The following is a 16,832-nucleotide window of genomic DNA, read 5'->3' as shown; positions in this document are numbered from 1 at the left end:
TGGACATTTTGGGTACCAACTGTTTTTACGCTAGGCATTGATAGATTAAAGGTATGTATGTGGTATGTTGGTGGAGCACCAACTTCAGTTTCGAAACTCCGATATTGAGTCATATCAAAGTACTGTATTTTTGTGTTCAATCTTAAATTGCATGACATCTTGTGTATCATTGTTCTCAAACATTAGTAGATTTAAAATTAAATCAATTTAACGCTTACCTTGACTTTGGTGAAAGTGGTATAATCGAATAGTACTGAACACAAAAATAAAGAAATAAGTTGCTGCTAAGCAATGTTATTTTAAATTAGGCTTGATTGTATGCGATTAATGTGTGTGTGTTTTTAACTAAAGCATCTAAAAGTTTTGGTTGGCTAGTACAATATCTACTTTACATAAAGTAAATCATTTCCTTTTTCGAAACAACTTACTCTTCATCGAAATTCTTTGCCTCGTGCACAGTGAACTTTGGCAAAGTCTCTGAAATATTTTAGGCCTAACTGTGCTGTAGAGAAATTGCATTTCTATTGGCACACCGAGTATTAAAGTTATAGTCGTTATATAAATATAAATTATTATTGTTGTAAATGCTCAAAGTTGTTTTTTTTTTACTAAAAAAAACATTATTCCTGTCGTTTTTAAACTTGTCAGATGGCAGCGGTTGTAGGGTTATCTTTTTTATGTGAATAGTTTATTTTTTAAATTAAACTACATGTAGATTGAATAGATGTTATTTTTGACTGTATTTGGAATGACTGGCGACTATCTGCCCTTATGTTGTTATTTACTCAAATAGTGTGAATAAAAAAAGAGATAATTGTTGATTTTCCTTGAAAGAGTCTTTTAGGAAGGAAGAATCAAAAAACAAATTACACTCGCAATTTGGCATATTACACCTTCTGGGTTTAACGTTCGGTAAGATAATATCAGGTCACTGTTACAAGCCAGTCATCAGCAAGTCAGCTAATTATTTTAGATAATCGTAAAACGGTATAAGTTGTGCGTGAATGCTATTGATAGTCTTATATGAAACGCGTGGTAAGTCAGTTTAAAAAACAATGCTAATGGTGGTTTTTAGTCAGTCCGGATACAGCCTTAGTTTATAAACCCCGCATATTCTAGTAACGGCATAGACGTAAACACTTTCTATTGTCAATATTTAAAAAAATGTACTTGCGTGTACTTATGTACGCACGTTAGAAGTTATACTTCTTTGCCTCTACGCTTAAATCACGGGATTATAATGATGCTAAATTAAATATACTTTGCCATATTGTTGACGGAAATGTTATGTGCTATGTAATTTAGCATTATATCATTTATCTTTAAAATGACGCTCATACTATTTGTTTTCATAAGCGTAAAAAGAAGTATAACTTCAAAAATGTTTAGTGAAATTATAACATTATAGTTATTAATGGCATTTATAGTTAGTTATTATGAATTGAAATAATTATATTATTCTAAAATAACATTCGTGTTGTTATTTTGCCTCCTTGTTGAAATGTGTAAAACATGTTGTTATTATTGTGTTTTGGTTAACTTTTCTGTTTGTTGCTATATTTGTATAATAAGCCTGTAATAGTCAGATCTTTGCATTTTATAAAAGCTAAAAGTTTGACATTCCATTGCGCCTTACATAAGTAGGTACAGTAATAGTAGAAGATCTGTGTTAGAAACGACTTCCACCCATGTGTTTTAATGGATCAAAAGTTTTATATCAAAATTAGGATGGATTTTAGAAAAATAAGATTGGAATATTATTAACATGAGAAGACAAAATTGATCTCCATTTCAGGTATATTTTGCTATGCTTCTGACGGGTTATTGATAAAAATTCTGGCATGCTTTCAATATCAGTGCATAAATGACAAAGAACTTGCAAGTTTGGTGGTGGAGGGTGGAGAATGCTGTTGCATTCTCAAATGTAAATCTAAGAAACATCATTTGTAGATCAGCTGTACATACGAGTAATGGTTGTTTACGTAGGTAAATTGTGTGGTTCTTCTCAAGGACGTAGCTTTAAACCGTAACTGTAACTGTTCCATTTGAGACCTGTGGCGAAATCGAAGCCCAAAAAATTGTCACGAAATGTATTTTACATGTTAGATTACTTCTGAGTTCACGACCTGAGAAGCTGTGGGCTTCTTTGTTTTCTGTGGCGTTTTGCCAGTCCAAAGTTTGGGCTAAAAGCACATGAGTAAAGTAGAATTAGTATACTAAAGCTTATTCTCGATCCGAAGTTAGATATCAAAAATTCGCTTATTGTAATTAACAACGTGCATGCTAGAATTTTTAAATATAACCCATACTTATACAAATCTTTAAATGTGTTTTAATTTTGTGAATTTTTCAGAACAATGGGAGAAAGAGTTGGACGCTGAACTGAAAGAGTACGAAGTAGTGGCGGAAAAGAGTGGAGATGACAAATGGGAGAAGGAATGTGAAGACCTGCTCGGTGATGAAGTGGATCTCAAGTGAAGTGGTGAAACATTGCTGAATTGATATCACTAGACATGATGTTTGGATTGCACTTAGAGTTCTTTTCCATTAGGATAAGTTTCTATTTTGGATTAAAAATAATCGTTTGCTTTTCGGCATTTTGTCTTTAAATTGCAAAGAAAATGTACATGATTTTTTTAAAATATCAAGTTTTGCAAAATGCAAAGTTACAAGTAATTTACCAAAAAGAGGTTTTCTGCAAACATCTTGGAAGTAATTGAGATAAAAATGTGAAAAAAATCAAAATGCGACGAAATTTCTAAAGGAATCACCGTTTCTTGGACCTCGAACTATTACGAGGAAATCCTTAGTGTAGAAGAACTCTTAGTTAAACTAAGATTTTGATTATAATTCGTAAAACTTTACATGTTAAATGCTTGTCTTTTATAAATATTGCTTAATTTTAGCCGTCAATTACCTACTAAGTTTGTAAATATGTCTATTTAAATATATATTAATATTAATAATTAATTATTGTTGTTGTGGTCGTTGAGCTGTTTATCATTAATAATGATAATGATTATTTTTCGTATTTTGAACGTCATGTATAAATGTTTAGAGATGTAAAAAGAAGTTGAATTGTTCAAAACGAAAATTGCTTATGCTCTGATATAGTATATTATGTAAATTATTTTCACCTGGCACTTAAACACTTATGTCGAGGTGTCAGGACAATATAATCAAGATATAGCACATACATTATCAGTACTATTACTGTTTCAAAGGGTAGCCTTATATTTTTGGTTGGTTCTATTAGAGTTACTAGTATGACTTGTGTTTTTTTGCACCATTTTGCTGCCTTCGTTCGCTATCCATTTTAAATGCTGTTTATAAAAAAATTGCTAATTGCTAAAATGACAGGATAAAACATTGCAATGACAAATCATTTGAAACTGAAAATTATAATGAAAGCAAATTATTGTAATATAACAAAAAAAAATATTAGTTTTTTTTTAATGTGTATAATTTTTATTTTTATGTGATTCATGTGTGGTGCAATATAGAATTTGATATGCAGAAAGCTATACGTTAACTAACTTTAAGGTCATACATTATGTTTAAATTAATTTTATTTGGCCTCTGTGGTGGTAATATGCGACCAAAATGACGGGAAATAGAGAATAGTTGTTCCAGTCCCATCTCTTTCGTCCCAACACAATGAAAGATAATAATCAGTTGAAATTTGTCCATTTTTCTTCGCGATATTATCTTATTGGTCGCATGCTAGCGGCACTAAACTCATGTATACATTGTGACTTCTCTTGAAGTTACGTGACGTCATGCTGAAATGTGACTTAAAATGTCATATTGCGCTTATTCATATGCAAACGCCTGCTGGACATACCTTCTATTTCATTTTAGGAAGGCTCATAGTTTGTCATACATAGGTTCATAGATTGTTTGTCATTCATAGGTTCATGGATAGTTTGTCTTACATAGGTTCATGGATAGTTTGTCATTCATAGGTTCATAGATAGTTTGTCATACATAGGTTCATAGATAGTTTGTCATACATAGGTTCATAGATAGTTTGTCATACATAGGTTCATAGATAGTTTTTCATACATAGGTTCATAGATAGTTTGTCATACATAGGTTCATAGATAGTTTATCATACATATGTTTATATATAGTTTGTCATACATAGGTTCATAGACAGTTTGTCATACATATGTTTATAGAAAGTTTATAAAATGGGGTGTATCTCTCTAGCATATCGCAAATCGCAGGCTCTATTTCTAATAACTGATTACTTACAAGAATGAAATGTGTTGAGGGTCTCAAATAAAAATAATTTAATCGTAATTGTTTATTTAAATTTTAAAACATTCCCAAAAATGTCGTGTACGTTATAAAAACATTTCTGAAGTTTGAAAGCGTTTTCTTTAAATCACCTGTATAAAACCCAAGATGCACTTTTTATAAGCGACAAAAAAAAGGCGGAGGATTCGACTTGTATGTATTTTTTTTATTTTTTGTTGCATCATAACTTTGTCATTTATTAACCAATTTTGAAAATTATTTTTTGATACTTACATCCCGATTGGTCCCATTTCATTTACACAAAAATCGGTTTAGTAATTTTATGTTAAAACCAAAATAACCGAAATAATTGAACGAAATTGCCTACAAATTGGCGTTTACGGTCACTATGCTAGGACACTCTAAAAACGGAAAAATTTAAATCTTTTTAACAATTCCGACGAATTGATAACCTCCTCTTTTTAAAGTCGGTTAAAAACATTGAACCGACTTCAAAGATGCCAATAATCTTAAGTACCTACGTCCTTTCTATTCCTCATAACATGCCTCATAGGAGAGCAGATATGACCACACGGATCCAATGTGAGTTGGCTGTTTTTGATTCTGTAACGATTATGTAAAAGAAAAAAATGAGTATACATGTGTGTGGTACCTAAATGGTCACCACTCAGCATGTGCTATGCTAGTGATCAACTACGCTAGTAAGGTGCTGTCAGATGTGAGTATGTGAGCGGTGATAATGAAGGACGGCTAAACGTGCTCTGCGAAGCACGGGGGTATAACATCACGAACTTCCTAATCCTTTCTTGAGTCTTTACCGAAAAAACCTAAGAAGAAAAGCTCAGTTTTTCATAGCCTGTCCAGAACTCAGTGATCAGAAACCACACGAACTATTCACTGGGCTAATGAGGCTTTAAGCTCATTAGCTCAGTGGTAAAAAAGGCCGGTTTCATAATCGTCATTATCTACATCATCATCAGTCGATGGACCTCCACTGCAGGACATGGGCTTTTTGCTTCTTGGCTTCCAAACATCACGATCCTGAGCCGCCTGCATCCAACGAATTCCTGCGACTCGCTTGATGTCGTCAGTCCACCTGGTGGGGTGACCAAATCTGCGCTTTCCGGTGCGGGGTCGCTATTCCAGCACCTTCGTCTATTGTCGTACCCACTAATACAGTCCATTTCGACTAATTGGAGGGGAATGGGAAAATTAGTCGTATATAAAATATATGGCATTTTTTTAATTTAATAACTTATTAGTTATCAAAACCTAGGACCTCCATTTATAAAGCAATTTACGTCAGAAAGGTCGTCAAAATCCGCCGGGTATAATGGTTTTATAAGTAATTATGATATTCTGATGCGGTCTGCCATAATTGCGTGTGTTAGCCTTGATAGTTTTACGTACCTAAGCAATAGTGATGGACGAGATCCTTTGCTATGGTTTTAGATGAAGTAGGTAAAAATAAGTAAAATGAATTTCGTGTGATCAAATTCTCGATTTATTTTGTTTAAAAATGAAATTTGCAATATTATAATCTTTCCCCTCCAATTTGTGGGAAAAATGTTGTTAGTGGTTACGGCAGCCTATTAAATAATATAAGCCTATGATATGACCTCTGCCTCCGATTCCGGAGGGTGTGGGTTCGAATCCGGTCCGGGGCATGCACCTCCAACTTTTCAGTTACGTGCATTTTAAGAAATTAAATATCACGTGTCGTAAACGGTGAAGAACATCGTGAGGAAATCTGCATACCTGAAAATTTTCTTAATTCTCCACGTGTGTGAAGTCTGCTTATATTGGGCCAGCGTGGTGGACTATTGACCTAAAGCCCTCTCATTATGTGAAGAGACTCGTGCTCAGCAGTGAGCCGAATTTGGGTTCATATAATATTTTTTTTTAGTACTTACCTACTACACTAGTAGATACTTGTACTTCAGGTCACAAGAGAACCTCATCCAAATCTGTTCATCCGTTTAAGATCTACGAACACACATAGAACAAAATGGCCCTTTTTTCGTCGGGGTTTAAATATATTATTTAGTAAAGACATCACTAGTCATTATCTACTGAATAATCTTTAGGTACTAGGTCTCGTACTAAATAGGTAGTTATTTTTCATCTTTGATATTGTTTACAAGGTTTTCTAGTAAAAATGTATGTATATCTGTGTTAGTTAATAACTTCCTCTTCTGAGTTAGAGTAAATATGAGTATGAATAAATGAAAATAAAATGTTGATGTAGTTAAGTGACAACAAAAGACTCAAAATGTGGGGTGTGAAATCCAAAATATATTGTCTTTTTACAGGTAAGTACTATCTAATATATAAAATTCTCGTGTCACAGTTTTCGATGCCATACTCCTCCGAAACGGCTTGACCGATTTTGATTAAATTTTTTGTGCTTATCCGGTATCTATGAGAATAGGCCAACATCTATTTTTTATACCCCTTATTGTTATTCGAATCGTCCGTGGGTAGGGGTAGGGTAGGAGTACGGTAAGGTAGAGGTAGGGTAGGGCTAAGGAAGGGGTAGGGGTAGGATAGGGGTAGTTGAAAGTTTACTTCGAGTTTCACCCGGATGAAGTCGCGGGCGTCCGCTAGTATAAGTATATACTTGTACCACATAAGTACTTGCTAACTAAATTAATTCACAACTAAAATAAACCGATTCCCAGTTAAAATTAATTGATTCTATAGATATGCCGATTTCTTTTGTAGGTAACTGGTTTTTTTAACAAATTATACAAACCAAGGAGAGTTTACCTAAAGGTATCTACATATTCTATTTTTTGTACATAAGTACCCACCATACTTTTAACATAAAATACCATAGATATGCATCGCCAATTCGCCAATAATTCAGAAAAAAACCTGGAAAATGAAAAGAAAGGATTTATCTCACATAAGTCCTATTTATCTAAACTACTATTATTAAATATTCAAAATTAGTCGTAAGTCGCGGCCTATAACTTGATCTATGCGCAGTTATAATTTTCGAGTGTTAGCGAAGCGACATACGATCGAGTATGTAATAATCACATCACTGTGGCGCCATTAAATCCTATATGTATAACAGTTAGTCTTTAACCATTTGGTTTTGGTGTATGAATGAATGAATGAATGAAATATACTTTATTGTACACCAAAAATAATAATAACAGGCAAGAAATTAACTTAAAAACTAATGTACAATTGGCGGCCTTATCGCTAATGAGCGATCTCTTCCAGACAACCAATCCAGGTGTACCTGCGCAGAATGACTGACATTCTGTTCAACTTAATTGCCGGGGTCTATAGTTATACTTCGTTCCTCCGTCTTTAACAATGGTAGTTCCGAAGCCTATACGCAAACCAAATGATAAAATTATCTCTTTGTAGATCCTTCAAAATAAACGTAATTTTCTTAGTTTTTTTAGTAGCTGCCAATGGTCAGATGAAATTCGCATTTCCTTTATCTAAGGACAGTTTCCGACAGATTCAACGTGCACTAATATCAGGTACGGTTCAGAGTGCCTAGTGGGAGTTTTCAATGTTTTCATACTGTGACGATCGCGTAAACGTAAACGCGAATTTATAAGGAATTGAAACTTCTAGTGGCACTACTGCACAACTGTTTAAATTCCTTAGAAATTCGCGTTTACGTTTACGGGATCGTCACAGTATGAAAACGTTAAAAACTCCCACTAGGCACTCAGTTTCATAATGTGTGGTGTAGAAATTCTAGTCTACTAATCTATAATTTTTTACTTATAATAAAATAAAATATTTTTTACTTTTTTAATAATATTTTAACGAAGTAATGTCTGTGGTGTTATAGGGAGTGATCTCTGGGTATACTCAACCGATTTTGAAAGTTCTTATACCACTAGAGAGCCACGTTCTTCGTGAGTGTAATAGGCTATATTTTATCCCCGTATCCTCACGGGAACGCGAAACCGCGAGGCGTTGGCTAGTTTAGAACAAGGAGAATGACCATGAAATATTTCCTATACTTAGCTTTGTCTGTATCTCATTGTTAAACATTTTACCTACTAGGTAGTTTAGGTAACGAGATTTATGACAGCAATTCTAAAAAACAATTTAGTAACAAATGGTTATCTATGTAATTTCAGTACCGAAAGGGAGGAAAACGGAATTGAGCGACATCCGTATAAATTTTTATAGGTTGGTATGATACTGTTTTGTTTTTTGTCTGGGTTATGTCCATAATTTGGGTCGTAAGGCTGTCGGCTATCATGATATTAACCCATATTCGGCTCACTGTTGAGCTCGAGTCTCTTCTCAGAATGAGAGGGATTAGGCCAATAGCCCATTACGCTGGTCCAATGCGTATTGCCAGACTTCACACATGCAAATAATTAAAAAAAATCTCAGGTATGGTAGGTTTCCTCACGATGTTTTTCCTTCACTATTTGAGACACGTGACGTTTAATTTCTTAAAATGCACACGACTGAAATGTTGAAGGGGCATGCCCGGATTCGAACCCACACCACCCGGAATCGGTCATATCCACTAGGCTATCACGACTCTTATTTTTATTACGTGTGTTTAAACTTTTTATTAAATCTTTGGTTTCAGTACAAATGAGATAGATTCCAAGTTGTACAAGATCGGGAAAATTAGCTCACTGTTATCAGACCCAGTGTTCGATCTGCAGAAACGGACTATGGTTTATATTCATGGGTTAGTGCACTATTGCGTTAGCTACCCAATGGCGTAAGTAACTGTTTGTTGATTGTGGCCCGAGGCGATTTTTTTTGGATGTGGTCTCTCATTTAGCCAGTCCTGCCACCACATTTAATAATCCATTCCGTAAGCGCCAGATTTCTTTGGGAAGTCGGGACAGTAGCGAAGTGAACCTTAGGTACATTTAATGGTTCTTAAACTAAAATAGTGAAATAGCGTGTTAAGAAAATGCTGCGAACTCATAAAGAGAGCCGCAAGATTACGTCGAGTTCTGATAATATATAGTAACGATACTTCGCAAATAAGAAGATTTTTGAGACCAGAACAGAAACTTTGGGCTGGCTAATGACCCAGGATTCGAACCCACAACCTCTTAATGGGATTCCATCATCAACATTAACAGCCGATGGACGTCCACTGCTGGACGTAGGCCACTTGCATGGACTTCCGAACACAACGGTCTCGAGCTGCCAGCATCCAGCGGCTCCCTGCAACCCGCTTGGTGTCCTTGGTCATTGTGGGGGGGTCGAACAACACTGCTTTTCGCCATTCCACTTCTTGCACCCCGCCTATTGTCATTTCAGCTTCGCGACTAGCTGAGCTATGTCAGTGACTTTAATTCGTCTGGAGATCGCCTCATTTCTCGATCGATCACACAGAGTAACTCCAAGCATAACTCGCTCCATCGCCCGCTTTTAAGAAGCCCAATAGTTATGTATTCCATCGGCTGATAATAGTGAACGATGAATTTATGGTATGTGCAGGTATGTGGAGAAGGCAAGTGACAGCAGTGTTGCTAGAGTAGTGAAGGCGTATCTCGCTCACGGTGGCTTCAACATCCTGGTGCTGGACTGGGCTAACTTGGCGTTTGGAGATTATATCAGTGCGCTGCTAAATGTTAAACCGGTAACTACCTACTAGTGATGTTACTGTACAAACTCATCCTCATCATTAGCTCAGTCCATTGCTAGACATATTTTTGTAGAGACTTCCAAACTTTTTAACGTTCTTCTAAGGACCAAGGCTCAGAGTCACTCAGCCAAGACCAAAATCTTAGCCGGCAGTACTAGGTATAAACGAAATATCTAATTAGATATATAAAAGCGAAAGGCACTCATCACGAAATATCGAAAACGGAGATAGTTTATAATTAGTAGATGTTCGCTAAGAACGGATTTTACGACAGAGAGACGGATTAAAGAGGTCTAAGGCCAGATGAAATTGCGGGCGTCTGCTAGCAGGTACTTTATAAAAAGGCTTCCTTGACTACCTGCCGAAAATCAGTAATGTTTACTGTCCTGTTTGGCGCAAGTAGAATAATACAAATGCTATTACCTTTTCTAAGGTTCTGCCGTTGGTAACAAGAGTGGTATATTGGTGCTTCTATAGGTATTACTTATGGTTTGGTTTTGAGATGACCAATTTAACAGCTAAGTACCTAGGTACTTACCCCTTAGTTAATACCTATAGTCAGATCGGGTAGGTATTTTAAACAATGTAAATAAATAAAAACATATGATTCAGGGGTGCTCAACATTTTACTAAAGCATTTTTCATGAATATTGTCATGAAATAAAACTTCCTTTTTTATATTTTATGTTCCTATAAACTGTTATTTATCGAACAGATAATGTTTCACTTATATTTAGGGTTCCGTGGTCAATAAAGAACCCTTATAGTTTTGTTTTTTTATTATGTATAAGCAAGCACCGCTTAGCTGTACGCTAGATTGTAAGCTATGAGGCAGACTTTGGTAGAACGCACTTGCCTAGAAGATGCCTATTCACTCTTGACTTGAAGATACCCATACCCATGTCCGTCTGTCCTTCTATCTGTAACTCAATTACTAATAGAAAACTGTAGCTTGACTATGAAAATTATGTACGCGATTATAGGCGTAAATTAAAAACTTGACAAGTAGTTTTTACTCGTTTTCTCGTAGTGTGGGTTATTGTTAGATATACGTTTTTATGTAGAATTTGATGAGTTTGTTAAGACACTACTTTTCAATTTAGGCCTCTATTTGTAAAATATTAAGATTTAAAGTGCTAATTTAATTTCGTACTAAACTAAATAAAATTAAAAACAGTAAACGAACAACAAATAACAATAATAAACAATAACAACGAAACGAGAACAAAACGAAATAACAAAAATTATAAGGGAAGAAAATACGCACAACAAACTGGATTTAGTTAACGAATACTGTGAAGTAGGAGTATTAGTCACAGACAAAAAATAAAGTTGTGTTCTGTGCTGTGAAGTGTGAACTGTCAAATCTCAAATCTTCTTTCACTTAATACAAAATCAAAAAATCATAATCATAGTTTAAGGTAATTCTGCAATAAATGAAATATTTTATTCACATTATAATAAAAGAAAACATCATTTGAATTACAACTTCTTTCTTCTTTTGATATGATAATACGATAATACGATAATACGATTTATAAAATTAATTAAAGCTCTTATTTAATTTTATAAATGCATATTAATACCCATAAAACTCGATCTTTGTTTTTCAAAATGGTTTGTGACTCATGTCTGCTTGGGGTATTTAAGGTTCTTTTTATGTCGTTTGTGTTGTATTTCTGCAAACTCTATTTAATTAACATAGAGGAATTAGACATGGAAATGCATCGCACCCAAATGCAGCAACAAAATTGTCTGTCGTTTTTAGAGGGGGACGAGGTAAACTCACACATCGAAAAAATTTAACAAGAATAAATAATAATTATAATCGATTTTTCTTTTATATATTGTTTTAATTTATTATTAATTATAATTATGTTTTTGACGACCTCCGTGGCGCAGTGGTATGCGCGGTGGATTTACAAGACGGAGGTCCTGGGTTGGATTCCCGGCTGGGCCGATTGAGGTTTTCTTAATTGGTTCAGGTCTGGCTGGTAGAAGGCTTCGACCGCGAAGGCGTACCGACAAGCGATTTAGCGTTCCGGTACGATGTCGTGTAGAAACTGAAAGGGGTGTGGATTTTCATCCTCCTCCTAACAAGTTAGCCCGCTTCGATCTTAGATTGCATCATCAGTTACTGAGTGAGACTGAAATCAAGGGCTACCATGTAAAGAATAACAAAAATAAAATAGAAATATTTTCAAATTAAACGTCAAGTCATCTTTTAGTGAATTAGAAGTTGTTGACCGTTTTTCATGCCATTGACTGACTGACTACTTACTACACAAACCGGAATTATTAGAGAGCTTTTTAGACGACGATAACGATTACAACAATGAAACATCGATACAATCGATAACACGTTAGATCGTTGGTTGTTTGACAGAGAGGTAACGTCTTGCGGGGCAGGTCTTTCTATAATTGGTCCGTGATAATTAATTTGTTGTATGTGAATCCGGACTCAAAAGGGCTAGAACCCAGAGCCGTAAAGCTTATTATTAAAAATAAAATGTATGTGAATCGAAACGAAAAGTGTCGCATAAAAGAACCTTTTTGAGTAGTATTATTGTTGTGTAAAAAACCTAAAGTTGTGGACTATAGGTATTAACTAAATAAGGGGTAAACTTTTAAGACTACTTTTATGAAATTGTGTTTAATTTTGTTGTTATTAGGTTGGCAACGAAGCAGGCAAAGGTTTATTAAAACTACTCAAACAAGGGTTGAATATTGAAGGGCTGCATATAGTGGGCCATTCCATGGGCGCCCATGTTGGTGCTGTTATAGCGAGGTACCTGAAAATTAGGGGCTATACTATACCGAGGTAATATATCAATAGTGTATTGTGCTTATGAATTACTAGCAGGCGCTACGCAGGTAAGTCCCGTTCATATGGGAAAACGGGAACAAAATATAGCCCAACTCTCACCAATAATTGGATTTCTTTTTTTAAGAGTTTTCAAAATGTGTACAAACCGTCTTTAAAGTATTAGTATAGATGAAAGCTATTTGTCATTTTAGTGTACAGTTTTCATAAACATTTGTTATTTTCAACGGAAATATAACGGATGCCCTTCGTCCTTTGTACATTGCTCATAATCGTGATTCTCTACGTATTATTTTTGTTTATTTAAAAGATTCCTCTCCAGGTATCTTTTAACTTCTAAGCTAATTTTAAATTGAGGCATTATATCCATACCAAAAGGCATCTATCCTTAAAACTTGTATCCCAAATAGGTACTTATATAGGTACTATTTTATATATCTTAACATAATTTATACGTAGGTACGTACCAAATATAAATGTGCGTAAGTATATAAATGGTACGTACTTATTAACGACCTTATTTCATAACTGGAGCATCTATCGCACTTCTCCCATATCTACAAATTGTAGGTATTAAGATTGACTATAATTATTGAGGTTAACTGGTCTGGACGCGGCACACCCTGGCTTCTACCCACCGATACTGACTGCGCCCATCAACCCAAAAGACGCTGACTTCGTGGACATCATCCACACGGACGGAGGTTGGTTCGGTGCCCCGGACCGGACTGGCCATGTGGACTTCTGGCCAAACGACGGCACAGCCAAGCAGCCGGGATGCCTGCCTTTCACTTTACCACTGACAGTGGAAAGTAAGTTTAATCTCTTTCTTTAAAACTTTCTCTCTAAACTCTTCTCTCATCTCTGATCTTCTTATTTTATTTACTTAATTGAGATTTGCATTAGTCTCTATTTATAATCTAGTCATTTAATGATCGTTGATCTTTCTATGATTGTATCGTGATGTTTGTTTTGATGTTGGATGGCTTAGTTTCTATCTCACAAATAAGATTATGTTACGAACTAGGGTTCGAGGATTTGGAATGAAACACCCGATGATGTAAAAGACTATATTCCATTCCATAATTTATGTATATATAGTTATTCTTACTTCTTGAACACATAACTCGACATTGTGGACGTTATGTAGGTATTATTTGTTTAAATAAAGTTTGTTGTTAATAAGCGACTAACAGCCAGTTTCTTCATGTAAAGCTAAAGTAACAGTAAAAGTAGTAAGTAGTAAGGAAGACTTTATTTTTCAGTGAATAAGACCGTCACTTTTGATTTATGTCGTTACTTGCGATGAAGAAACTGGCCGTAAAAGAAATGTAGTAAATTTTCCACATTAGTCCGCCATTTAACTACAGATATAATGTCTATATTATATATTTTTTTCTAGATTTCTGCAGCCACTGGCGTTCGTGGCTTTACTGGGCCGAGTCAGTTGAAGGAGGCGAGTTCGTGGCACGAAAATGTGACAACTACGACGATTTCCTTCGCGGAAAATGTTCCGGGAACGGTTACATGGGATTGGCTGCTACACCGAAGTGAGGAATTTGTTTATATATTTAAGTGAGAGTTAGTTTGTTTGCTTAAACGCGATAAACTCTAGAACTACTCGTTTTGTAAATATTCTTTTTGTATTGTTATGCTATATATGTTAGTCGTAAGTCGACGCCCCAACGGCGTCTACGTATAGTTCCCGTTGCTGTGAGAATACAAGACAGCCTATGCTGTTGGGATAAAATATAGCCTACGACATTGACAAATAACGGGGCTTCTTAGTGGTAAAATAATTTTCAAATCTGTTTACTGAATCCAGAGATTACCCTCTACAATACCACAAACTTTATAATATCAGTAGGTACTATATAGTATTAGTTAGGTATCATAATATCTAATTGTTTTTTTTTATTTATTTTGTTTTTTTTTATTTTCAGCATGCGTGGAAATTACTATTTACGAACGGCGACACGAGAACCTTTTGCGTTAGGAGAGAAGGGGGCATTATGAGTCGACAGTAAATTTTATATATTAGTGTTCAGAGTGCCTAGTAAGAGTTTTCAATGTTTTCATACTGTGAGGATCGCGTAAACGTAAACGCAAATTTCTAAGGAATTGAAACAGTTGTGTAGTAGTGCCACTAGATGGCGGGTTTGGCGAAATTCGCGTTTACGTTTACGCGATCGTCACAGTATGAAAACATTGAAAACTCCCACTAGGCACTCAGATTAGTAAGATTGTGAATTCAGAGTTAATTGCGAACCTTTTTTGACTTTAATTGTAAATAATAAAATTTATATGGTTATAAAAGTTTATTTTTATGTGTTAAATCTCTGAACCTTCTATCTTCGTTATTTTTTAGTTCATTATCTCTGCACAGGGTCAGACCTCCCGTCTTATGGGAGAGGGTATAATATGGCGCTTAAACCCTGCTATGAGTATAGTCTATTGTCATAAACTATGTAACGTCAAAGTCATTGTCAATGTCACTGTCACTGTCTAAGTGACAACTGTCACTGTCACTTCTAAGTGACAACTGTCACTATCATGCTAAATAGGTACGCATTACTCATTACCTAATCATTATATATTTTCGGCATACTGATTCTGAATATATTAACTATTGATCTAAAGGCTGTTTTAATCAAGATTCCAGTCATCGTCATCATATCTTTCGATATCCATTTATTACAAACCCAATGCACTTCCAATGTGACCAATAACAGATAATTGCACGGGCTTTTTTATTTTGTACAAGTTAGCCCTTGTCTAGGTACAATCTCACCTGATGGTAAGTGATGATGCAATCTAAGATGGAAGTGGATATCCCGATTTCAAATTATCTATGGCCTCGTATATCTTAAGACCTTCATAAGACGCTTTGTTTACGGCTAACAAAACACAAAAAGAGTAGTATATTCTGTAGTTACCTATACCTAGTATAATGGGGATGATGACTAGGTTTGAATATATTGATTTTTATGATACATTCGGGTAAATAGGGTCAATGTTAACTAATTTATACATAAAAAACAAAGATTGTCTGGACATTTGCAAAATAAATGAGATTATAAAATTTCAAAATCTATTAAAATATTTTATCGTAATTAGATGAAAATTCATACAGTTTTAGCTTCCTTACATTAAATGTGACATTTTTTAATATATGAACTATAAGCATAAACGCACAAATAACAAAGATATTGGTAATTTTGTTTGAACGCGCATACAAATCTAACGATTATTACATTGCCTATGACGTCATTAGTTCGAGCCATTTTGTATGGGGCGTTTTTCAGGGATCCGCGGCAGCGCCGCAGATCTGACCCTTTAAATCCCTGTAGCTCCGAAAGTAATGATCGCAGATACCCTGTTTCTTTTACAAAATTGCTCTACTATTAGTATATTCTTAATTTATATACAATTTAAAAAAACTGTCATCATCCCTATTGTCCTACTAATATTATAAACGCGAAAGTTTGTATGGATGTTTGAATGTTTGTTAGTCTTTAACGCCGCTACTACTGAAGCGATTTAGCTGAAATGTGGAATGGAAATAGATTTTACTCTGGATTAACACATAGGCTACTTTTTATCCCGAAAAAATCCACGGTTTCCCGAGATTTGCGAAAACTGATGATTTTGATGATATGAATGTTTGTCACGCCTCGACTACTGAACCGAATTATCTGAATTTTGGTATTGAAATATATTCTAGCATGGATTAACACATAGGCTAATTTTAATCCATGGTTTCCCGAGGGATTTGTGAAAAAATAAATTCCACGCGGACGAAGTCGCGGGCGTCTGCGAATAAGAAAGTATATTAAAAGAATACTAGAGAGGATGGCGTAAGTCACCACATCGAGCAAACGTTCAAAGAATCATTATGTATATCATTATAAATCTCAGTTATTAAGATAAAATTAACATATAAACTGTTTAAGGAGAAGTTAATCTACTGTGTTCATAAATTAAAGGCTTACAACTATTATAGAGATTAGCTGCTTAAAATAAATAAAGTTGGCATTGTTATTAGTTTATTTATTTAACAGAATAGTACGTATTATGATCTTCATACAGGCACATGTCCCATGCTATCTGAAAAGCATTTTAAATGGAGTTAGGCCAGTC

The 16,832-nt window shown here is 34.9% G+C and overlaps 2 protein-coding genes across 3 annotated transcripts in view; both read left to right on the top strand.

Annotated features, from left to right (window-relative positions):
* Positions 1-4,376, top strand: part of LOC112057718 (synapse-associated protein of 47 kDa) — an 87,683-nt gene extending 83,307 nt beyond the window's left edge. The window contains exon 10 of the mRNA XM_024098241.2: positions 2,354-4,376. Coding sequence (XP_023954009.1) covers positions 2,354-2,478 — 125 coding nt within the window. The 3' untranslated portion in view covers positions 2,479-4,376. The remainder of the gene's footprint in view (positions 1-2,353) is intronic.
* A 1,994-nt stretch (positions 4,377-6,370) lies between these two features.
* On the top strand, positions 6,371-15,313 carry LOC112057720 (pancreatic lipase-related protein 2-like). Of its 2 annotated transcripts, XM_024098249.2 has the most exons (9): positions 6,371-6,575; positions 7,677-7,766; positions 8,382-8,433; positions 8,849-8,953; positions 9,721-9,862; positions 12,541-12,689; positions 13,290-13,504; positions 14,095-14,242; positions 14,636-15,313. In XM_024098249.2, exons 1-9 carry the CDS (start codon positions 6,536-6,538, stop codon positions 14,706-14,708), a joined length of 1,014 nt encoding a protein of 337 aa, XP_023954017.1. In that variant the 5' UTR covers positions 6,371-6,535; the 3' UTR covers positions 14,709-15,313. The 2 variants fall into 2 exon arrangements, with proteins under 2 accessions (XP_023954017.1, XP_052744436.1); XM_052888476.1 differs by lacking the exon at positions 6,371-6,575 and having other exon boundaries at positions 6,854-7,766.
* The last annotated feature ends 1,519 nt before the right edge of the window (positions 15,314-16,832 follow it).

The sequence above is a fragment of the Bicyclus anynana genome, chromosome 22 (assembly GCF_947172395.1).
Source record: "Bicyclus anynana chromosome 22, ilBicAnyn1.1, whole genome shotgun sequence".
Classification (NCBI taxonomy): Eukaryota; Metazoa; Arthropoda; class Insecta; order Lepidoptera; family Nymphalidae; genus Bicyclus; species Bicyclus anynana.
This window is presented reverse-complemented; position numbering and strand designations above follow the sequence as displayed.